General features: G+C 46.3%; 1 protein-coding gene across 5 annotated transcripts in view; it reads left to right on the top strand.

Annotated features, from left to right (window-relative positions):
* The first annotated feature begins 325 nt into the window (after window positions 1–325).
* Window positions 326–25,672, top strand: part of ank2b (ankyrin 2b, neuronal) — a 133,433-nt gene continuing 108,086 nt past the window's right edge. For all 5 annotated transcript variants that reach the window (XM_069671815.1, XM_069671813.1, XM_069671816.1 and 2 more), the window contains exon 1: window positions 326–567. In XM_069671815.1, coding sequence (XP_069527916.1) covers window positions 481–567 — 87 coding nt within the window. In that variant the 5' untranslated portion in view covers window positions 326–480. The remainder of the gene's footprint in view (window positions 568–25,672) is intronic.

Below are 25,672 nucleotides of genomic sequence, written 5' to 3' on the forward strand. Positions count from 1 at the left end.
GTTTAATCACTGAGTTCATTTAAATTCAAATCATTTTCACCTCACTGGTCCTGATTTTAACGTCTGTCATGAAAGGAAAAATAACACGCACACACACACACACACACACACACACACACACACACACACGTGTCCGCTCAGTGTGTGGCGGCGACTATTTTGGTTCTCCAGCGAGGGTTTCCAGATAAACACTGGTGGCAGCTGCTGCTATAGCAACACCATTGTGCTCCCTCCTCCCTCCTCTCTCCCCCGACCACTCCCCCCTCCTCCCCTCCTCCCCACTCCTCTCCGCCTGGCTCTCTCGCCCGCTCGGCGCTCCACACATTCAGTCAGAGCGTGAGGAGCAGAGAGGAGGAGAGAGGTCGCCTCGCTCCGCTTCACTTCAGGAGAACAGAAGAAGAAGAAGAAGAAGAAGTGAATTAAAGAAAAGAGGAGGAATTAACCGGCGGAGGAGTTTTTGTTTTTCTTGGGGGGGAGACGATGAGTGAGGACAACCACTCCCACTACAGGCTGGACCCCAGCGACCGCCTCAACGGGCTGGGGCAGCGGAGGAAGAGACCCAAGAAGGTAAAGAGCAGATGGAGCCACATGGAGCAGAGTGAGGAGCAGGTGGAGAGAGGAGGAGTGTGTGTGTGTGTGTGTGTGTGTGTGTGTGTTGTCTTTTACTTCTTCTCTTTTCTTCCTGCTGATTCTGTCTTTATTTTCTCCCCCTCTCCATCCTCACCCCTGGAGGAAAGCCTCCCCCTGTGGGAGCTCCATCTCTGCTGATTCCAGCTTTTTCCCCCTGATGATGGATCACTCCTCCTCTCCTCCTCTCCTCCTCTGCTCCCCTCTTTTCTCCTTCTTCTCCTCCTTCTCCTCTCTGTGTGTTGTTATTGTTGTGAACACTGAAAGGTGGAGAGTAGTGGGAGGAGGCTCCCCTCACATGCTGACAGGGTGGGTCCCTGCTCCGCTCGCTCCGCTCTTTGTTGTTGTGGACGATGTTGCTCACAGACGTCAGGAGGTTAATGTGATTATTTTATCAGCTTTATTAACACATGAGGTATTTTTTAAAACGCTTGACAGATTATTGATGTGATTTTTAATTCCTGGAGCCACCGTCATGTTCACGCACACGCCCATCAGCCTCTGTGGCAGCTGTCAGAGACGGCACAGATTTGTCTCCATGAGCACTGAGGAGCTGTCATTGATTAAAGTCCAGGAATTATTGGTTTAATTACTTTAAATATTACAACATATTTATTTTTATTCACGTAGGGCTGAAAACATTTGGTTAATTATAAAATGTTTGGCTGAAAAAATGTGAAAAACAGACCAAACGTGACGTCTTTAAATCTCCAAAAAGCTGATTTAATTATGGGGTCAAGATTTGAGCTTTTAAAGATGTAATATCTCGTTAAACCGAAGCAACATGATCTGAATATTGAAGCCACAGACTGTATAAAAAGATGGCCGACATTAAAGCTCCCCAAACCCTCTCTGTCGCCCCCTGCTGACTGGCTGCAGTATAGCTCATAAAGCCCGCCTCCTCCATGTTAACAGATGGGACATGAGTCAAACTATAAAATAACAATACACGTCAAATACAATTTTTTTCACACTTTTACTTTTGCCATAAAAAGGGGGTGTGGCCTCATGATTGACAGCTCTGCTGACAAATGGGGCTCCTGCAGCGTTCTGTTCCCGAGTAGCAGAGTAGAGGAGGAACAGTCTTTGATTGAAGCCATGTGGAGCTGCTTTAAACCTGCAGTACTCCTCAGAGCCAGCAGGGGGAGACTCCTCTGGACTTTACTCATTTAGTCGCTCCTTTTAGAGGAAAGTGGACGATAAATCAGGGTGAGATTTAGGGCGGGGCTACCACAGGATGAAGGCGTAGCACTGCGTGTCCTCCCTGGGTGAAGACGGCCACGTCCACTCCTGGTTCAGACTCAGACAGATAATTGTTGGACGATGTGTCTCTGAAGTGCATTAGCAATGAACCAGCTTTGTTATCTCGAGATAAGTAAGTCGAGATCTCTTGAGAAATGACTACTTAGGGCTTCCGTAAGTCTCAGTCAAAGTCAATAATTTGAGTTTTATTTATTACAATCTTATAAGATCTTTAGGAATAGATAGATTTGATTTTATTCACTCATTTTCTGATCATCAGTTCCTTCTTTACTTTTCAAGTGATGCTCCAACCTGAACGACAAAATCACGTCCTCATCGCTCTTTAAAACGAGTGTTTTCTGAGCTCCCGCCTCTCTGGATAAAGTTGACTTAAAGTTAATCGTCGTACTTTCACCGCTCTCCTTCGGGGCAGCTGGTTCTGACTGTAGAGACAAACAGATGTAAAGGTTGAGTCTTCCTGATGTTTGTCGACCAGCAGACGTTTTTATATCTGAATGAGCATCACCGAGGCGTGTGCTGATTTGTTTAGTCTCACTGTCTGACTCTTCCCTCCGTGTTCCTCCATCTCTCTGCTTTATATGTGACAGACCCGCGTTTCCCCCTCCGGCTGCGCAGGACTCAGACATCCAGCCTGACTGTGTTTGTATGTGTTTGTGTTTGAGGTTTATAAACGGAGACGGCTCGGCTGATACGTCGTTCTAACCACAGCTGATTAGAGTCTTTGCTGTCACGCTCATTTCTTTGCAGTCTTGTTGGAGAGAATACAAGAGTCTGAATGTTGAGCGACATGGCTTCTTCCACCACCCTGCACTGTAATTAGCTCTGTAAGGACTAATGAGCACCGGCGCGTAGCATTAGCATGTAGCCACGCCTCCATTCAGCGAGCAGGAATCCTGCAGCCCGAGGGCGTGTCTGCCGCTTTAATGAGGCGAGAGTGAGGAAGAGTTTGGAGAGGAGGCCATCAACAGTTGACCTGAGGACATGTTAGTGTATGTTTGAATGTGGTGAACGCATCATTAGCGCTGGGTAAGATGTGAAGAGCAAAGGAAGAATACACATGAAGATTACACAGAGAGATTCACGGTGTCTGCGGTGTCCAAACACACGCTGGTTAGGTTCATTGGTGACTCTGAATTGTCCGTAGGTGTGTGCGTGAAAGGTTGTGTGTCTCTGTATGTCGGCCCTGTGATTGACAGGCGATCAGTCCAGATGTGCCCTCCCCAATGACAGCCCCCCCCCCGTGACCCTGAACAGGATAAGCGGTATAGATGATGGATGGACGGATGTCTTGATGTAGCAGCTTCATCCACCTCACAGACGGTGGTGACGCCTTGAGTGTAGATTTTTCACCCTGTTGCCATCTTCGTTTCCTGGAGCAGGAAGTGACCATATTTAGACGAAAGAAGCAAAACGGTGGCACGCTAATGCTAACGCTACCTAGCTAGGATCATTAGTAATACACATAATCTGTTACATTAATTGGGATGCTAATTGTTGCTAACATTTACCATCCAAAAAATGAACTCTTTCAGTACATCTTTTTTCCGGTTGCTGTGATCGGACCTGTCACTCACAGGTAGCCCCGCCCTAACTCCGCCCCTCTTCCTGGTCTGTGTGACTCTAAACGGGAGCATCAGTGACTAACTGAACGTCACGCTGTGCTGAAGAAGACTTGACACTAGAGACTGAGACCATGAACTCATCAGGAACATGTTCACTGAGGGAATAAACCGGGAGGTACTGCAGAGGGAAAGAAAGAGTGCAGGGCAGGTGTGGCGGCGTTAACGCTGAATCTACAGAATTGAATTGTTGGTGGAAGCAGGAGCAGCATTTGGCAGCGGGAGGGGCTTCAGAATCAATGGATGAATTATTGATACGCTCCCTCCCCCACGCTTATACACACACACACAGATACACACCCGCCTGTGACCTATGGGAGCGATTGACTCGCAGCGAGGTGCTTTAACGCCCTTCATGCACAGACACAAACACACGCTGGATGTTTGCAGCTGCAGGAGCTTCGGGTTAATACGGCGTGTTCTTGGCTCGTTCGTGAAGCTGTAAGCACTTTAATCTTCCTCCGCCTCAATTAAAGCTCCCCGCTCGCTCTGATCCAAAGAGAGGGCTGAAACTCAGCCGACTGTACCGACACTGCTCGTTCTTTGTGTCGCCGTGTTCAAGGTGAGGAGGAGGCCGGTTTCGTTTTCTGATGAGCAGGTGGTTTCAGGTTCGTGGCGTTCTGACCCGCAGGGAGAGGACGGTTGGGACGGCCAGGTTCTGTTTCATCAGACGGAGAGAGCAGGGATTGTTTTTTACTGACTCAGCAGTTTCTCACTCAGAGAAGACGTCGAATCATCACAATCTGTCGCCCTGCTCGTCTGTTTTGTTGGTTTAAACTGAGACAAATGTCTGCATTCAGGCTCGTGTACACATTCAGCATCAAACTAAGACTTTAAATGTGGTGCATCATGGGTAACTTCAGCGTGTGTTTAGGTTGGGTGGATAAGGCGTCGAGCTGGCGTCTGACTTGACGCTCGTTCTTCCTCTCGGCCTTCGTGCGCTCATCATTCTTCAGTCGTTTTACATGCAGGTATCAGGATTTTGAAATCATGTCACGGGGAATGAGGCGCAGGTACACAACTCGGGGGTCTCTGGGTACACTCATGTCCCCACACTGTCTCCAACATGACTGCTGTGTACCTCATTGTTTCTTTTTTCTTTGGAAGAATAAAAAAGAAGCGCGTTCAACTTTTCCACCCAAAATCCCTCCACCTTCTGGAGCGAGTGGACGTCAATCACTCTTTGACAAGTCTGGGCAGGCATTTTAAACGTCAACGTCACCGTCAGTCATGTTTCTTTAATCGTGGGAAGAAAAAATCGTGATCATGATTAATATTTGATTCATTCTGCAGCCATACATGAGCTTTAAACGTGGTGTGGAATGTAAAGATGTTGGACAACAAAAACAAGGATTACATGTAAGAAAAAAAACGTTCATAATGAATGTTAAATGTGTTTTAGAAGATGATGAAGCTGTAAAAAACATTGTAGTAGTATTTTATACAAGTACGGTGGCTGACGAGGGCAACCACGCTGCAACAGCTCACACGGTCTCATCAGAAGAAATCTGCAAAGAACAAGTGCAGGAACAGAGAAGCGCTGCGGATGAAGTAAACGTGCTGCAGATACAGAAACGATGCAAACATGAAAACACACGCAGAAGGAAAACGCTGCAGCTCCAACAAACTTTGTTGTGCCGTCGCTGCTTCTGTTTGTGTGTCTGAACTCGCAGCCTGTTTCTTCTGATGGAAACCGTTCGGGCCGTTGCAGCACGACTGACCTCGTCGGCCGCTGAATAAAAGACATGCATTGACTTTTTTAAAATGTGGCACTCAATGTTAAAGTTGGGCTTTAAAAGTGTTGGCATGAGACAATAAAAAAGCAAAAACTTTTGCATTAAATGTTGAAAAATCTTTGTCATCAGAGAATAAAAACAAGATTAAAAAAAACCTTAAAATTGGACAATAAAAAGCTGATATTGATTATACAGAGCATCGTCGCTCTTTATCGTTTACTCTGAATGGAAAATTAAATCTTCTGAAGTGTTAAATATCGAAACAAGCAGTTAAATGTGGAAACATCTCGACATTATCTCGAGCAGACGTTTGATTTGTGCTCCTGATGACTAAACATGGGGCCGAACACACTTTAAAGAGAGTCTTTCTCCTCCTGTTACACGTTAAAGTAAATGTAGTTTGATTCTTTATTTGACAGTGAAGCTCGTTAATGCTGTCGTACTAATCTAACGCTCTCTTTCATGACCTTTATGTTCTCTGACGTGTGTAACCGTCTCGTGACTCAGATCTGATCAGTCGGCTAATAAAGGCCCGTTTCCTCCGCTGTCTGCACGGCGGACCGTCCGCCCACGCACACACGGGCAGACTGTCAAAATAAAAGCCTTCCTAACACACAGGAAGACTGAGAGACACCTCCTGAGGGGGTGTTAAAAAAAACACTGTTTTCACACTTCACATACACACAGAAATAACTTCTGTTGTTGTGTTTGGATTTTCATCACCGAGGTTTCTGTTGTAAACAGTCAGGAGAGTAAATAGGATCACTTCCTGTGAGACGGCGGAGGTCTCCCCGTGAAGACCTGGTGGTCATTATCACCTGTACATGATGTCGTCGCTGAGGACGACGGGCCGCAGGTTCTTCAAGTCAGAGGAAGAGATATCTGGACCAGCATGTCCGTCTCAGTACGCTGCTGTGTTTACAGTCAGAGTCCACCTTAAGCATTCCTCCAGATCTTGATTTTGTCTTCCCACGATTAAATAAACATGACTGACGGTGATATTGACGTTTAAAACTCTGCTGCACGTCAAATCAAGCGCTCCCTAAGCTAACAGCCACTCCCCCGGGGGGCGACGGAGAGGTCTGGGCTTCACTTTTGGGGGAGCTGGCAGAGGCAGTTATGAGTGGTGGAGTAAAACAACACAGACCGGTGTGTCGGTTCAAAGAGTGACCATGTTAACTGGCAACTTTCAGCCCGATGCGTCTGTGGTTGTCGTGGTTACAGGAGCTGCTGAAAGCGTCCTTGTTTTTATTACTTCTCTGTTACGTCTTTGAAGTGTCGTTTGTGCAAACTTGTAACGCTCAGTCGCGTTTTGAACGCTGCTTGTTGTTACGCTGTTGTTACCGGCGCCCTGAAACGGCTCGTCAGTTTCAGGGCGAGTGATGTTAAAGGAGCCGTCAGTCAAAGCTGGTGTTCTCTGTAATCAATAGACGCGATAATGTTTGAAATTGGAGCCATAGCTGCGGAGAAAGTCGTACAAACAGCTCGTGGTTTCACCCATTCTACGTTCCTACAACACCCAGCATGCATTGCGCCCCTCCCTCTGAAGCCCAGCGAGAGACGCTGGAGTGAGCTTGAACGCAGCACAATTAAAAAATGTCCCTAAAGTTAATAAATAATCGTGATCTCAATATCGATCAGAATCATCTTTAGATGGTGTTTGACATTTCTCCAGTGCTGCTGCAGCTCATCGAAAGGTTGTTGTCCCGTCCATCTTTAGTCGTGTCATGAACACTTCAGCGCCGTAGCTCTTGTGGAGACTTGTTGTCTTGTTACTTCTGAAGATAAATGTGTCGCCGGTGAAGGTGGACGCAGAGAGAAAGTCGATCCTAACACGACTCTGAATCGACCGGCGTGACACGAGAACTTCCTGCTGTCACCTCTGATTCGTCTGGAAATAACTCGGCAGGTTAAAGAGGAAGTTAGAGAGCGTCTGTCATCAGGCGACTCAGGTCAAGGGAGAATAATCAAACCCAGATCCTTCAAGCTCACGATGTGTTCAAAGACTGACCCTGAAATCTGAGTGTGTGCAGTTTTAATGCTGGAGCAAAGGCTGCTGGGAGAATTAGGATTAGCTTTAGGTTATAGTCAGGGTTGAGATTAAGCATGAAGGGGTGTGTGTGTGTGTGTGTGCGTGTGTGTGTGTGTGTGTGTGTGTGTGTGTGTGTGTGCAAACATGTATTAGCTTTAATATAAACACCTTAAACATGATGTTTCTTTCATGTTTTAAGGTGGTATTTTTTATTGAACGTGTTCCCTTCCTGCTTTCTTTGACCCGTCCACGCTGCTTCTCTCTCTATCTTTTTTTTTTCTGGACGTCAGACAACATCACAGATGGTGTGTGAGGATGACACCCAGACGTCACCATGGCGACCAGCAGCCTTGCCGCCAAAAAGAAAAGGTTTTGCTGAAAAACATCTGAGGCTCAGAGTCTGGCAGCGTTTACTCTCCTGCACAGACTTCATCATATTTAATTAACTTTGTAGTAAACTCTACTACGATAGCCCGCCTCCAGGTAAACTCCACCTTGTGAACACCTCCAAGACGTATCAGGGACAACATCAGCAGTCATGTCCTGCATTTTTAATGAGGGAGAAGGAGGAGTTAATGGCAAAGTAACCAAAATAAACTGATTTGTTTGTGATTTCATTGGAATAAAAAGTGTTTGAAAGATGCCGAAATAACAACATCATGATCGTGATTGCGTTATCAGGTCAGTCTGCGAACAACCTCTAAAATGACTGTTTTTTGAATGGAGTTTGGTTTGACCATTTCTGATGCAACCTCAGGAAATCAATAGAGTCTACACGCCGCCAAAGAATCGTCCAAATATCTCGCTGCAATTTAAAGAAATTTGCACAAATTCTTCAACGACAGGAAGTCTGATTTGCGTCTTTGCATTGACCTCGTTTTTAACTGCAACACGCCGATTCTGCTTTGCTTTTGTCTGAAAACAACTTAACGCACTCTCTTTGAGTGGTTTCATTGTTGGACCAGCTGTGGAGATCATTCTCATTAATCTCAGAGGCCCATTAATTCTGCAGAAGCCGTCTCTGATGGATCAACAAAAGTGTCCGTTTCCCAGATGAAGTTCTGCGCTGGTGTCCGGCCTGTGTTCGCTCTGTATTGATGTAAAGTGACAGGTTTGAACGTGTGCTGAAGCTGCAGTGCTCCGTCTGACACTCGGGCGTCTCTCTCTCTTATGGATGATTTATTGATGAGAGGAGCTATCCATTAGTAATGCCTGGGGACTCGGGGCGGCGTGTGGATCAATGCAGCTTCTCTGGTTTGGATGATGGAGGCGTTTGGGAGAGGTGGAGGGGCTGCTGGCCTCGGCGAGAGGTCACAGAGGGAGGCTTTTGTTTGGCTTCACTTTCCAGAACGTTCCCAGGAGAAGTCCTGCTTCGATTACAGACGAGTCGTGAACTTGATCGTCTAGAAGGCTGCAGACCTGAGACGCTTAGCATGCTAGCTGGCTAAATGTCTGTTTTTTTAGCCGAGGATGTATGGAAAACATTTGGATTTTAAGCCTTGCTAAATGGGAATACTTTCAGTGATGTACAAACAGTAGATGGAATTTTTCCCATCACACATTTCAGCTTTGGCAGCTTCAGTTTCTCCGTAATCGCTCCCATCAGCAGCCTCCTCTCCACTCCTCTTTTCCCTCTCTGGTTTCCTCGTCTCCTCCAGTTGGCATCACTTTCCTCTCTCTCTGGCTTGTTTCCATGGCACCTGTGGCCCGTTTCCCGTCCTCACATCCACACTTTAATGACTGTATCAAACGAGAGAAGGATGACAAAGACTTTTTTTGGCTCTCATCCAGCAGCGCGAGGAGGCCAGATCGCACACGTGTAAGCTCCAAAACGGGTCTCACATCATGAAGCATGATTGTGGTGTTTTGACTGAAGGCATCAAATTGGCATCAAACAATGACCAACCAGTGGGAACCTACAGGGAGCTGTGATGGTGCGTTCTTTGCTACAAGCAGGCAGCATCTTGTCTCCTAGTAACCAACAAAGATAAATGTTTTTGGAGACGGCAGCTGTCTCTCAGTCCTGGGCAATCTCCCTCTTCACCATTTTTGATAGAAGCTGCCGTCGCCCCACAGCTGGAAGGTTTAGCAGAATGCTACGCTAGCTGCCAGTTTCCTGTTTTGGAAAGCGGAAGTAAACCTCCGCTGCTTCTTCAGCTATAGCGCCCCCCTTCCTGCTGGAATGCTGCTGCAACTAGCGTTCGAGCGCTTTGCATTGTGGGATACAGTAGGCGAGGCAGACTGGTCCGATGCGTACTTGAGATTTTTTCTGCATCAGTGCGACATCCAGGCATCCTGCACATTTTGCTTGTGTTTGCAAACTTCATTCTGGCCAAATCAATACACACTGCAACCATTGTCTGTGTCTGTGTGTCGGCCCTGACCTGTCCAGGTGTTACCCCGCCTCTCCTCCAATGACAGCTTTGATTCTTGCGTCTCGGACACACAGACTGCAGAGATACCACGTACAGAAGGAACATGGCATAGCGACATAACACATATACACATAACAGGTTGTTAAATGGTAAGAAAAAGACCAGACTGATCCTCGAGTCTTTTCCTGCAGCTGGAGGCGGCTGTTTTTGCCTTGATTGATAGGGCCGCTGAAGAGAGACTGGACATGTTGGGAGAGGAGACGCAGCGGAGGGCTGAGGGCGGGAGTCGAGCCTGTGGCTGCGGGCGCCTGCTCTACCGACTGAGCTACACCAGCACCCCATAAAAGTTTGCAAATGTTCGTGTTTGTTTTTATAACCGGATTTGGATTGAAATCACTCAGCACAAGGACTCTTCTAAAGATGACCTCTCCTCCTGTATTTCTCTTTGTCGCATGCGTTCAACATGAGCTCTTTTATGGGGCTTAAACATGCTCACCTGTGCTGCATGTTAAGATGCATGCACAAGTGTTGCTCGGAGACGTTTGATACCTTCATGATGACAGGAAGTCACATCTGTATGACGGCAGGGCTGCACGGCAGGCTGTGGAGATTTTCGACCCTGCGACCTACAATTGAGTCTTGTTTGTCTCTTTGCAGACGTACAGGATTACAGTCATTATATGTTGGCTGTGTAGGGTTTTAAGGTGTTTCACAGGAGTGAACCTGAACCTGCTGAGGCTGCAGACAAAGATCAGCTGTGATCACTGAGCGTGCAGGCACATAAAGAGACTCTGTAACGCGACACACGGGTCTGTTTCTTTGCCTTTCTTGACTCACAGAGTCCAGATGAAGTCATCTTTATGCTCCTGATAAGTCGGCGGTTGATCTCTCCGTGTGTGGGCCAGAACAGAGTCTGTGTTCTGCTCTCTAAAGATAATAAAACCTTTCAGCCAGAAGAGACAAACACAGCAGGCTGGTCGGAACACCTCAGTGAAAATCAAACCAATAAAGAAACTGCTCCACCACTGTTGGTTGTTCCTAACCTTTAATACGACCTACTGTACAGGAGAGCTTCCTAAATGAGCGACTGTGCCGATAGCACGCACTCGTTCTCATTGCTACACATGGAAAAACATGGAAGCAGGAGTCGCAGTTTGGTCAGTTTAAGGCTCCAACACTGGTTAAGTTTATATTACATTATGTATGTAAGTGATGTTACCAACGGGAACCAAAAGACATCACAGCTGACTTTTGGTTTAACTCTTTATGGATCGAATCTGCTGACTTCCTGCTCGTCTCCGGTCATCTTTACTCCGGCCGTTAGAGGTCACCACCATCGTACAAACCGTGACATCACCCGTCGGTTTCTCCACTGCACAAACGAAGCTGAAATATGGCCGTCGCCATCTTGGTTTTCTGGACCCAGAAGTGACCATATTTGGATGAGAGGGTGGAGCTGCGGAGGAGTGAGGGGTTAGCAAACGCCAAGTTATCAAAGCTGTCCATCCGCTGGTTGAACTTTCCCAGGAGGAGATTCTGTTCTGTGACTGACTGCAGCTGTTTCGTTATCAGAGTAAAGTATTCCGGCTTAAAGACGTACCCGGAAACGTAACGTAACCGATCTCCTCATCACGACGGTCCGCTGTAATCTCTCCGGGGAACAGACTCTTCAACGTCTCATTTCTAAGATGTTTTCCTCCTGAAAGCGTCGCCTCGCTTCAGGACCACGTTGTAGCTTTGACTCAGAACACATCTGTCCTCCGGCTCTGCAGTCTAATTGCTCCACTTCTCCTGCCTGCACCGCTTATGTGCAGAGTTTCTGCTGAATGTGGTTTTTAAATGCAGAGAGGACGACTGAGCTGTGGGAATATCGACCTGAAGCCCATCGCTGTGTGTTTTCCTGTTACATCAGCCGTCCATCGGCCTCAGAGGAGCAGAGAGCGTAAACATGTCGATCTTTAAACGCTTCATTCTGTTTCTGTTCTTCACGTTTTACTTGCTCGTCCGTGTTGGACTGAAGGAGATGTCAGAGAGCACGCTGCAAACGTCCTCCATCCAGCTCGATTAAAACGCGCACTGTGTCACCTTTGCCTCCGAAGTGAGACAGGTTTGTGTGAGCGTGTGTTAATCCCCCCGGCCTGCCGACATGTCAGCGTGATATACACCTCACACCGTCTGAATACAGATCGCATCAGATTTACAGCTTTAGCTCGTCTCCAGCCGATGAAGTCTCGAGGCCGTGACTCCCTCTGAGACCTGGGATGGAACATGTCTGTTTAAAGGCTCCTATCCAACAGAACCAAGCAAATTCAAGAAGCAAAAAACATCAGACATCACCTCTCCGTCGCTCTAAATCTTCCCTCTAATCTCTCATTCACGACACGATGGGAAGAATTACTGGACGAGCTCCAACGTTCCCTTCAAAGATTGAGCTGAGCACAGGTTTGTTTTCAGGGTTTCAAGGTTCTTTTTTATTTATTTATTTAACCTGACATCCTTTCTGTCCGCCAAAGACCTGCAGAGGATTCTGAAGAAGAAGAAGCAGCAGCGTACTTGTCTTGAGTTTTACCGGTTAAAATGAACTTTAGGGACAGTTAGTCAGAGTGAAACCTGTGGGTGAAGCGATGATTAAGATACTCGTTGGACAGGAGAAGGATGTCGATGTGAGTCTGCTGCAGATTCTAAATAAAGTGTCAAAGCTAATCTGACCGAGGCAGTTTCACAGGCAGGTCAAAAAGCCCGCTAAGAGCCGCTAACAGCTACGGCTTTTTTGCTTAGTGGGAAAGATTACAGTCGGCATTCAGACCCGGGTCATTATCGCCTCGTCTCCGATCGGCATTGATGGGAACACAAAACCTGTGTCGACACGCGAATCTCCGCCCCCTTTCCGGCTCGATGCTATGCTCCGTAACTTCTACGACTCCTCGTCATCTCAGCTACAAACTCCGCCCGTCTCCGTCCGAGCAGCGCTCGAACATCGTTCCAAATTTGTCGCACCGAGTTTGATAAACAGACTGAATGAGTGATGGATACACTACAGACGTAACCCCAGTAACATCTTCACTGTCTCCGGTGTGTTTGTGACGTCAGACGGTGACGCAGCAGACAAGAGACTGACAGGAGGATACTTCACTGGCAATGGGAAAAGAGACAATCGGCATTTATTAGCGCGTTCCCGGGTCTGAAAAACTAGGTGGGTAAGAATTATACCAGTTCATCTATCACTTTCCATCCTTTCCAACTTCCTCATGTACTGAAACATGCATAGAGCAGAATGAAGTGCAGGAAGTAGAGCTTGTCCTTCAGATCCAGGTGTAGGAAACCTAAACATCACCCCACAGCTGGAGCTGTTGAGGTCGAGGTAAATAGAAGAACACTTCCTGTTCTTATTGGCTGCAAGAAAAAGCTTTCAAATCGTCTTTTTTCAGTCTGGGCTCAACAAGGATCAAATACAGGAAGCATTGGTGTGTTTCTGTCAAATGTATCCAGCTCCAAACACAGCCTTCTTGGAGTAATTGTGTTTTAATGAAGTTTATTGGATCATTTCAACATTTAGCCCAACGAGACACGAACAGAAGGCCTTCAGAGACAGCAGAGCCCTTTACGTTTGCATCTGTTGTGCTGGCATTGATTTGAATTAGCATTTGGTTGCGTTAGCTTTATGTTTTATTGGCATTGTGTGATGTTTCAGGTCGAATCATCAACCATCCAATGGACATTAAACACCAACCGAGCAGGACGATAGTAAAGCAAGTCATCAGAAAGCCTCACCTGAAGCAGAAAACTGCCGTGCTTGACGGACAGGCGGTACTGGAAGTGATTTTGGTTTGATACAGCAGCAGGAATAATAGAAAGAAGGGGGCGGGGGTGGAGGAGGTATGGAGACCGGGGGAGAAGAAGGCTTTCAATTCAGCCGAGTGTGAAGGAGCAGACGGAGGAGGAGGAGGAGGAGGAGGAGGAGGAGGAGGAGGAGGAGGAGACAGAGTGATAGGAGTCTATATGTGCTCATACATGCTTGTAGATGGTGGATGAAGAAAAACAGCAGCAAGCTTAAAGTTGGAGATCATTTAATTTTAATTTAGGTGCATGATATATACGTGTTTTTAACTACGCGTTGGTGTGCGTATGATGGCTGTTTGTAGCGTCGGCTGTGCACGTCCTCAAAGATTAACGCAAGCTGCAGTCTGCACATGAGCAGTAGGGGCAGTGTAGAGGCAGAGGGGACGTGACGGAGTCGACACAGCAGCAGGGACAACAACGGCAGAAAGTTCTGAAGACGAGCTGATAGACCGAGTCGATCGAGAACTAAATGGAAACAAGTCCGGGAACGTTACGTCCGTGCACGGAGGAGCACGTTGGAGAGACGGAGCGGAGACTCAAAATTCCTCTACAGTTGCTCTGCAATTAAAATAAATGATTTGGGACATGACTTGAAAGAGTTGGACCTGTGTTAAATGACTCCAGAGTCTTGAGACTTGAGCACAGCTCTGGTGGAGACTCGCGGAGTGATTCAGCAGAGTGATCGTGTCACATCTCTTTCACGCTGTCCCCTCCGGCAGGACCGCTGTCAGTTCAGTCCCACAGAAGCAGCAGGAGAAGCATCACTATTCCCAACTTCCTCTGGATGCCTTTAAGCTGTGATGGATCGCTGACTAGATCGAAGACAGTTTCCTCTGTCCACCAGGGCTTCATGAGGATCCTGCTCATCCTGAGCTCCTGGGACGATCTGAAATCTTTTGTACATGCATGTGCAACAAGAATTGTGTGACAAAGTCTGTATACCAACGCCAAACTGCAGCGTGTGATCCATGAAGAGGTTTCAGATCACGTGACTTTCCTGGCAGAAATGCTCGTCCTTCCTTCTCTTACATCTCAGCAGGGCGGTTACCGTACAGAGAGTTTGCCTCCACACACATATGATCCTGATGATAGCGTCGGTCACAGCTGCAGGTCAGCAGTTTGTCACAGAGTCACAAACACATCCGACACGCTCGCTGCTTTCACCTCCTGATCTGTGAACACACGCCCGCCCGTCTGCAGCGGAGAGGACGCACCGACTTTCTTTGACCTGATGGGCGTACAGGGTTTGACATTAACGAGGCCTGTCAGATCCAATGCAGCCAATCAGAAGAATTACCCAGAATGCCTCGGTCTATACATATGGCAGGCTGCTAACAGACCATCTGTCCTGTTTTCGCAGAAGGGAAACGGCTTCATTCTACTATTTCTGAATGAACTTCAGAGCTGCTGCAGAGTGTTTCTGAAGGATGTCGCCATCTGGAACATTTGTGATGAAATGGTTCGCTTATCACGACCTGACCGACCGTGCAGAGGAATCTGTTACGAGCTAAAGATGTAGGCGACTGGATCAGGAATGTAAGCAGTAAAAACTCCTTTAAGTTCAGTGTGTCGAGATTTCTACAAATCCGTGAGTAGACCCTCAGGAGAGGAGAGTAAAGAGGAGGTTATTACCCAGCAGGCCTTTGTGCTGTGCGGCTACATGATGTAACCGCTCACACAGAATCAGCCGCTGTGGATGTGTTCGACCCCAGCCTCACTACAGGTATGGAGACCACACAACCCCGGCCCCCGACCCCTCCTCCCATCCAGCATGAATCAAACGATTCATTTTGAGGCTGTGACCTCTGCAGCCCCCACGACGCCCTGATTGAAGATTGACCTTTCAGTGGAGGCCGAGGGCTTCACGGGGGATTTGTTGAGATCTGCAGATTTTTCATCGGACTGGAGGACCGGCTTTAAAGAGCCATTCTTCTTCTGTCCCAGCTTTGTGGATTTTGCTTCTCTGCTGTTATTTGCAGGGTTTTGAACAGACTCACGAACCCCGGGCTTCTCCGCCTCGGTGGCTCTTTAGCTGTGTCTGTTGGCAGGTGTGTGCTGGATCTCGTTACCCGCCAAAGCCTGGACCGCTTCCTTCAAAGGCCTCGTCTCGTTGGCCCGGGGCTGACAGCTCAGGTGCAGAGATAAACAACCGAGGAGGATTCAGAGTGTGTGTGTATACGAGCTTTCCGCCCTGATTTTCCCCCTGAGTTTTGATAAGAATAGCAGGAGGGGATTCTTCCTGCCGGGCTTTGACGTTTGGCTATATCAGGAAATCGGAGCTGTCCTCTGAATCTCACAGTCTCGCTTGACGTGTTCACCTGAACTTGTTTTGGTGCCGTGATTTTATCCTGGGGAAAATTGTGGATCTATTTTTGGTTGGCAGCTGAGCTTCAGACAAATTCGATCAGACTTTGTTGAAAATTGAGGAAACGATGCGTCTCAGTGCTGCCGTGTTATTTTCAAATTAAAGGGGAACTCCAGTGTCTTCAAACCTGGGCTGTAATTTCACACACTTTGTGTCTAAATGACTCACAGTTGCAAAACGTTTTGGAATCGCTCCAGTAGATTGCTTCAACCTGCAGCTGTGAAACAGGCTGTGATATCCTTTGGGGCAATTGCAACCCATCAAAGTGCGTCCACTAAAAGTTGTCGACAGGCTCAGATTGTTCCTCTAAGTGTGTGACAACATGACAGAAAGGATCCCTACAGAGATAGACCTTTTTGTTACAGAGGAAGATGATTGTTTTAACCACACACAGACGTTACATCACTCTCTGCAAACACACCAGACTCCATTCATAAAAACAGTGATTTTACCTCTCGGATCGGCTGCTGGTCGAGCCCTGCCTCCATCGGTTACCACACAGCAATACACACCCCGAACAGTCTGTACTTGCACATATGTAATGCACACAATATCTGACATCTGATGCACATAATGTCGTTTTGCTATGGCGCCAATTTCAAATATTATTGCTTCTATGGATTACAGAGAACACCAGCTTTGACTGACAGACGCTTTTTCCAGGGGCGAACTGCTCCTTTAAGAACTACATTTTTCACCTGTCCAAACCTGTGAAGAAGAACCACGTTGTCAGACCCAAAGAGGCCCTGACAACATGTTTAAACCTGGTGACGTGTTTGTGGACGATTGGTCCACAAGTACCAATCATTACTTTGTTTCTTTGGCCGACTCTTCCTTTCCCTTAATCTTCTGATTAATCCGTCACATCGCCTCCGTCCTCTCCTCCATCTTTACTGTTTTTTTCTCCACACTTTCTCTTTTTCTCCCTCCTCCCCTCCTCCCCTCCTCCCCTCCTCCCCTCCTCCCCTCCTCCCACTGCTGTCCATCTGTGTGTTTGGAGGCATGAAGCCATGAAGCCTTAATGACAGTCTAGCCCACAGTGGTCGAGCTAATCCTGTTAGCTCAGCGCTGTAGCGGAGGCCCACTCACTATGCCTCACCACCAGCATCACCTTTTGTTTCCGATAATCCCACTGGCTTGCGCAGGCGTCTGTGCAGATGTACCTCAATATTACTCTCACACCTCACGTACACACGAAGAGTCACAGAGAGGGAGAGACAGGATATCCTGTAAATCTGCTGCTGTGGAGTAAAACCTGAATCCTCCTCCCTGTGGATTAGGGATGCTTGATTGACACCTCTGGCTGTGTGACATGATAAAGCGGCGGTGTGACAGGGGATAAGTAACATTCAAAAAACACCCTTTTCTTTGGCGTTATCAGTTTTAACACACCACGTCAGTCAGCCATGTCGCTGGCGTTCTCAACATGATGTCTTTTATTCTTTTCTTGTGGATCGTCACGCGTGTGTTTAGAGAAGGCTTCCCCTTAAAGAAGCCAGTCCTCCTGGTCTTCAGGGTCTAACCTGGCTGTAAGCTTAACATGTTAATAAATCAGAAGGTGTGAGGCTAATAGCTGAGCTATCCCAGAGGGTTTTATTGCAGAACATGCTTTTCCACTTACTGAAAGCTAAGGGGACCCGGCATAGAGCCCTGGGGAACGCCACAATGCTTGTCTAGGGGTTAGGATGTATGTAACTGTGTGAGGAAGAGGCATCGGCTTAATATAGACACAGAAGAATTGGCAGACCTAAAGTGGAGCAACATATTTTCTGATGCAATAACATACAGCCGATGCAAAGACGCAAATTTGTGGCGGGGGAATAGAAATTACCCGGATACAAGACTTTGCGTCACCCACATATTTGAGCAATTTGGGTTTTATTCAGTTTGTGCAAGAAATTCTCGACACACTGGGACATGAAAGCCTTTCAGTGATTCTCCTGACGTCTTTAGGTTGCATCAGGAACGGTCAACCTGAAGTCCATTCAAAAAACAAGCATTTGGCACGGGCAAAGCATGAATTCAGACTTTTTACCAATCTGCATCATCATGCAGTTAGTTCGGCAACATTTTGACCCATTCATTGCATTTAGATCAAAGCTTATTTTGGGTTCATTTCGCTAGATGCAGTAAAACTTCCACTAAGCAGAGGCAGATGGACAGGCACTCCACAGCTGAAACAGAATGCATGAATGAATCCAGCTAACAGCTCATCACACTGGGCACAGGTCAGCCTCAAGGAGCTGGAAGCAGCAGGAGAGTTCATCCAGACACCTAGAGAAGGAGGTGTGTGCTCATAGATGAACCCAGACTTGACATAGTTTGGTTTTTAGACTTAGCTTAGAGGGGGATAGTCCAAGTTGTGTTTGACCAACAGGAATGATCCTGTTGTCAAACTTGCTTTAGGTGAACAGAGCTTAAAAATAACTCCATCCAAACTATTGGACAACTTTTTTCCTTGATGAAAATTTGGTTGCACATACGGGAAGACTCTTTAAAGCAACAGTACCTACCTTTTAAGGATGTTCTGTCTTTTACCTGCACTAACAAGCAGAAGTTGTGTCTGCAGCAACCTTGATTTCTTTCTCTGAAATCATATGAAACCAACAAAAAGTCGGGTAGTCGCTGCGTTACGTATCATGTGATACGCCACTTCTTTGTGTTAAAGTCTTATCCAGGCGAGAAAGTCAAAAACATGCAGCTTTAACTCCGGTTCATTCAGCAGGACCTCTAAGTCCGAGAAAATCCTGCCCAATAATCTTGGCAGCAGCGCCGAGTGTTTTCCAGTCACATTGTTTGGCATTTTGTCCACATTCCTGAGTTTTTACGAGTCACAAGGTTAAAGTCATAGGAAGCGCCTGGCCTCGGGTGAATTAAAGGCCGTTTTTCAAACGACAAGGCCCGTCATACATGTGAGAGCCGCTCTGGAGACATGACGGCTCACTGAGCAGCTAAAGGCCAGCCTATTCATCGGAACAGAAAGATGTCCTTGTTACGCAAGACCTTCCACTGCTCCTCGTGTTCCTCCCTCGCTTCTCAGAAGTGACACAGAGGAAGCGGAGACAAGGCAGCGCTGTGGTCGCTGTCTTGGAGATCTGTGTTGATGTTTTGGTCGCTGCGTTTGTTCGAATGAAGGAGTCGGAATTGAATGAAATACAAAGGAGAGGTCAGAGAGTGAGAGGTCTGGAGTCTCCTCCTGCTCAGCCGGAGGTTACAGACGTCTAATTGGTCTGACTGACGCGGTCGATCGGAGGCTTATTTTCCTCGTTACCAGCCTGATTTATTCTCCAAGCTCGCCTCTTCATTAGTGTGTATTACACTAGTGGGAGTCACAGCGTCCGATCCAATTGACTTTCTAAATCCAGACTTCGATATACGAGGTGAACTTTACATCTGCAGCATAGCTTCCTTGTTAAAGGTGCAGTGTATGGAGTTTTAGTTGTGCCTAAATATTATATACAAACCAGCGATTGACATCAGATAACCACGGTGTTACGATCATGCGGTTACCGCCACAGCCCTATTTCAGTCAATAATCTGTATTTATTTTGTACGAGTTATATTTGGCGGTTCTGTTCTGGGAGCCCCGGCTCTTCGGTGCGCTTGCGTGGAAAGCCCGAGGCAGGAGGAGCACACCTTCCCGCCCTTCATGAGCCATTATGAACGGCTATAGCAGCGAGCCCGAACACAACAGCATGAATGACAGTGATTCATTTCGGACACGGCATGATAGGAGGAGCTGGGGTGGAGCTGGGTTACAAATCGACCAGCAGAGGAAGTCAGCTGAGCCACCAGCCGACTGAGGATCGGCTTGGCTCGCTGTTGACAGCTAATATAGAGCGTGGCGTCGTGGCCTGCCTGAACTTAATTTGTGCTACGTAAAACGTTGAAGGAGATCTGTGAACCTGTTACGGATGACTCCCGCCTGTAATTCTCTGCTGCACTAGTAACAATAAATCTACACGTGACACGGCCGCAGGAAAAAATAGAAATAACCTTTGCTTGGGTGAAACTTTCACACACAAAGTCACACAACAAATAACACACACTTCCTGTTTTAGCACAAGGCTGTGTGTCATCGGGAAAATGAACATGCGCTACAGGATCCATCGCAGCGTCAACGTCTCAATCAGGGCGTCGCTCTGCTCCGCTGTAATAACTCACACAGGACTGGCAGGTAATAACCAATGGGAATGGATGCAGACGTAATCTCATTGGTTGCTTCTTTTCTAGCAGCTGAATCCCTTTAAAGTCACCTTTGACCTCTCGTCCTATCAAGTGCATCATAATTCCCCTGCTCTGACACACACGCGTGCACACACACATGCTCTGCCTCTTTGTGCATCCTTCTTAGTTTTAACCCCTTCAGTGCCGCCTCAGAGGGTAAAAATCTAACAGTGTTTCTCTGCAGCGTGTTCTCATGATGTGTAATAAACCAGCAGCCCCCACCCCCACCCCCACCTCCAGTGTCCTCAGGCGGTGGTGAATAATCACCATCCCCCCCCTCCATCCATTATTCAACACCACATGGTGTGTATGTGTGTGCATAAACGTACCTGAGCAGCACTTTTGTGTTGTTGTCTGCTCCCATGTTTATGTGTCGGACATGCATGCTGCTGCATATGCATGTGTGGGTGTTCCTGAGTGTTAACACAGGCTGTGGGGGGGCTGTCGGGGTCAAGTGTCAGACATGCAGGTGAGCTGAAGCGGAAGGCTTTGCACGTCTAATCTGTCGCTTCTATTGGACCAGATTTGTAATTTGACACCTGAAAAATCTTCCTGCACGTGAACACACGCAGCAGTTTTTCCCCTTTATACTTTAATATGGAACCGTGCAGACATGTGCTCAACATGCAGGCGAAGTAAAGGTTATAATGACACATGTATGTACATAAATAAATACATTTAAATCAAGTACATTAAAGATTGAGGACAGTTACTCTTAAATATAAATGCATGTTAAGGACAGAGACACAAACCTGAGGCTTCTAAGTATTTCTAGTGTTGCAGCTTCAGCTCTGGCGGCCCCTGCTGGTGGAGACATGTTACTACATTAACATAATAACATGATAACCTGCATTTACAGAGCTCTTTTCAAAATGCATGTTACAGTTTGCTTTAAAAAGGCAGCAAAATAAAACATGCAGGTCATAAAATAATCAGTCTTTTAAAGGAAATAGATTTTAATACAGTTTAGGCTAAAAAATATGGAATAATAAATATTTAAGAAGACAAAAAGAAGGTTTAAAAACTCAAGTAAAATGTGGAAAGAGTATTTTTCTAGCCTCTTGTTTTAGGGAGCGTGTGTAAAGTGCTGGGGTCGGCACAAGGCGAGGGCTTTGCATGTTTCTGCTGTTTCTTTTGTTTCTCATATTTTATCGTGTAAAAAAACGATTATGCAAGTTTCTGTCTGAACGTACCCAGTCAGTCTTTCAGCCGTTCTGCCTGCTTGAGTGCCTGATTGTCGAGCAGAGCCAGCTGAAATGTTAATGACTCTAAATGCTTTCACCTGTGTCTGCGCTGCTCTGCATGGACGTGGAGGTGACGGAGGCTGGGTGGAGGAAAATGCATCTTCTGTGAGTGTGACACTGTTGAAAGTATTTGGTGATTTGTTGCCGATTTACTCCGATCAGACGAGATTATCAACATCTGTTTTTCTCCTGTGTGTCCAGCACTGACTCAACAGATACACTGGGTGAAGCATGCATCAGGTAACACTCTTATCTTCAGTGGTGGATATAAATCAACCAGCTTGACCTTTAGTCACCTCTGTAAGTGTTTGATTCCGTACTCTATGAACATATATATCTTTAATGTCTGATTTAATATCAGGAGTGTTTTAATTTCCACTGATGATTACATGACGACACCGAGCGTGTCTGAAACAGCAGCTGCCAGCCGAGCAGCTGACCTATACATCATCCATACGGTGCAGAGATGATGGAGCAGAGTGCGGAGTTCACCAGATGTTCCCTCTTAGGTGGAGCTTTACTGTCTATAGATATGCACATAGATATTAGAGCATACGGCTGATCGAAGCTGACCACTTTAAATGAAATGTATAATCTTGAAGATTCTCTCTGGCGGCACCTGTGGTGATAAACAGTAACTGCGGGAGCACACTTCCCAGATATCCAGACAGTGCTGCATGTGTGACGTCCACGGTCGGCTCCGGTTGTAACTCTTGATTTTCCTGGCTGACGGTCGCTTCCCTTTTCAGACTGTTTGCTTCATCTGAGCGTCGAGTTTGTTTCTTCTTCTTTGGATTTTCACTTCTTGTTGAAGTTGTATCTGTAGTCATCCATCTTTTCTTTGTTTGTTCAGCCATAGTAGATTACTGTTTACTCGCAACACTTACAGAGAGCGGAAAAGCAGCCGCTTAGCTCCGCCTACCCTCTCTGGCAGACCAACCACTGCTGGCTGATGGAGCCCGTCTTCTGTTTCAACTATAGTTTGGTGTAATGAGCATTTTGCCTTCTTGGATTTGTACCTTGCTTGAGTTGAAGTGTCCACTGCATTCTGCAGACATCTTCAGAAGGGAGCGTTTCCCTCCACACCTCTCTGACAGAAAGTAAATGTTTTGCTGGCGGTGCATGTGTGTAACTCCAGCAGCAGATGATGCAACAACCTTATAAAGCGTATAAATCCTGTGAGGCAGGTCGGCTGGGTTTTGATTAACAGGTTGGGCACTAATCTGCTCCTGAGAGACGGACGAGAGGTCAGATTCTGCCCTCAGCGTTTACTGTAGCACGGCAACTTTTTAATGCAACTTCACAGAGCGGAAAGCAACAACTTTTTAGAGGGTATTGTGACTTATTCAATACTTCTTTTATCAGACACTGAAAGTGTTTTTAGTCTGTTTAAACTGTTTTAGAAATCTTTGGGTTCTTTGATGTTTTTACTTGTTCGCATGCGACACAGTTATGCATATTTGGAGCCGTCTTATGCCCCATTGTTGCTGCTTTTTTCTTGTTTTTGAGAGATCACTTTTTGCACTTTAGTGTTGCAGTTTCTTGCACACACAAAAAGTGATGGAGCTTTTCTAAGAATGGAAAAGAAATACAGCTTCAAACACGTGAAACACCAGGGTGGTATATTTTCCCACCACTGGGAAACATCGGTCCGTCTCTTTGTGAAACTTCTGAACAAATGAAGTTTATTTGAAGCATCATTTACTTTACCTGCATTTTTTAACACAGGAAAATGTAAAGGACAAACGCACCTGAACGTTTTGTGTGTGTGTGTGTGTTGCAGAGGTTGTATCTCCACGTTACCTGTGTGTGTTCATGTGTGCGCTCCGCCTCGTCCGCCCTCTATTGTCTCTTTATTACACAGTTGTGATTCTAGGTCAGCAGAAGTCTCCTCTATTTTTGTCCACATAATCCCCTCTAAGAACGCACACACCCCTCAGTGTGTGTGTGTGTGTTTGCGTGCGTGTGTGTTGAACGCGTGTGTGTTAATACCTCCAGCACTTTACACACTAATCCACTCACAGTCGGCAAGACTATCCTGTACTTCCCATCGCTCACACACACACATACACACACACACGTTACGCACATTGCACACACTTCCATCTTGGTTCGGACTCTCGGAGTCGTACGCACATTGGATATATTTCGGCCCGGGGTGTCGCGGCCTCTTTGGGAGCACCCATGAGCGCAGGCATGGTGGTGGGAGCAACAGGCCAGGTAAGCTTTGAGTGGCAGGTCGGCCTCACGTTGTCGCAACGACTCGACTTACAGAACGTCTGAGCTTCATGTCGGTTGTCGGCATGAAACTGTAAAGCAAGTGGACTGTTCATGGCTGCAACTTTTTAATGGCCTGGATGTTAAAGCTCCAACATCACGCAGAAGGTCTCTACGTTGATGTAACTCTCTCCTCTCTGCAGAGGAGTCAGCCTGTTGCACGCTGGGAAATAACTCCTCCTTCATGTTTTTAATGCAGTTTGGCGTCGTTTACATGAGGCGTTGATTCTTCATTGGTTGATGTTACATTTGGTGTAAAGAAACTTAAAGAAAGTTCAAACCGCTGCAAATTATGGGTAATGTTTTGAGTGAAAGAGATGGGTGCAAGTTTTGTGTCAAACTAAGTAGAATTTCTTAATTTAGTGAGAAAGAAATTTGCACTTGGCACAACTTTGGTGTAAATAAGTTTTTAGCTTCGTATAAAGCTCGAAAAAAATTTGGTGTAAAATCTAAAATAGAAAAAAAGACATGAAGGCATTTCTCGTGTAAAATCTGGTGAAAGGAAACTTGAAATAAGAACATAATATGTGTGTATTAACTGTGGTGTAAAACAAAGCAGAGTTTCTTATGGATTCAGTGTTAAAGAAATGTGCACTCGCTGCAGCTGTGGTGTAAAAATGAATAAAGGTCGTCATTAGCTTTGACTCTGATATAAAGCAGCATTACATTTGTTGTAGCGCTCGCCTGGTGAAAATTGGGATGTAAAATGTAAAATGTAAATCTAAAGTGATGATGCTGCAATTTTGTTGTTGAATTTGGTGGAAGGAAATTTTAAATTGGTGCAAATTCTGTGGAGACAAATGGTTGCAAATAAGGTATCAAACAGTTCTGAAGTTGTCGTAGAACTTTTGAATTTTGTACAAATGGTGTAAAATGTGTTGGTAAACTAAGATGAAATTGTTCTCCGCTGTCGATGCAGTTCTGATTTAAAATAGATGCAAACAAAGTTGATTGTGGCAATAATGTGCTCGTTTTTTTGTTCAGGTAATCTGTGGAAATTTGGTGCAAGACAAATCAGAATATCTCCTGTGATTTCAAAGGAATCTGAAGTTGCTACAATGTTGGTGAAAAACAGAAAAGAGGCTTTGATAAGAAGAATGACATTTGAAACCAAATGTTTGGTTTTCTGCAGAACAGTTAGCCCACCTGCTGCCATCTGCTTGTGTTTTCTTCATGTATGACAGAAGAGGCTTACTGTCCTCAGCCATTTTCACTGTCACTGAAATCCTTGACACATTAACAACTAAGTATGTTTAGGTTTGCAGTCTTCTGTCAGCGCTGTGCAGGCTCTGCTCCTCTCCATGTGGCACTTCCTGCTCTTCCATTTAAACCTGTCAGCTGGGAGCGTGACGGCCACTCGCTGTGGTTTCTCCCGTCTCTCTCTCTCAGAGGGAAACCACTCTTCTTCCTGGGTTTCTAACCCCTAATCCCCCCCGTACCCAGGATTCCCTGCTCCATCTTTTCACACCGGATTAAAATCTGAAAGAGTCATTAGGCAGACAAAGGCTGTGAGGCTAGTTAAGCAGGTCTTTGCATCAGTGTGCAGCACTTGACTTAAAGGGGTGCTCATAAAACATCATAAAACTAATGTGGCTGCATGCTAATTATTATAATCTGCTCAGACGTGTCAACATGTTGGGGTGTGGGGCGCTTTAAAGGACAAGTCTGTCGTAAAGATGCACAGTATGCAGTTATTTATAATCAGATGCTGGTTGTTTAACAAGGCTCAGCACTCATTTTACACTAAAGATTAAAATTGTTTGTGGTTATTGTTATTGTTTGTTTTGACAGATATCAGTAGCTCCTACTGTAATCAAACTAACCCCCGTAGCTGGCGCTGTTACTGCCATCAACATTATTTATTTAAAACCGCCACATTTCTGCTTAATATGACATCAAGTCCGTCTGTGTTGCTTAACTCACGTTTCCCACGCTCGTAGCTGCTGTCCTGGCGTGATGGCGGCTCGTACTCCTGCTCAACAAACGCCATGAGCTCACGGAAGCCTTCTCCTTCCACAAAAGTCACCATGTTTGTTATTAGCAGGCTAATTTTCTCCGCCGCCGCCG

This window comes from Semicossyphus pulcher, unplaced genomic scaffold (assembly GCF_022749685.1).
Source record: "Semicossyphus pulcher isolate SPU_LCO1_2020_fin unplaced genomic scaffold, fSemPul1.0.p SCAF_21, whole genome shotgun sequence".
In the NCBI taxonomy this organism is placed as follows: domain Eukaryota; kingdom Metazoa; phylum Chordata; class Actinopteri; order Labriformes; family Labridae; genus Semicossyphus; species Semicossyphus pulcher.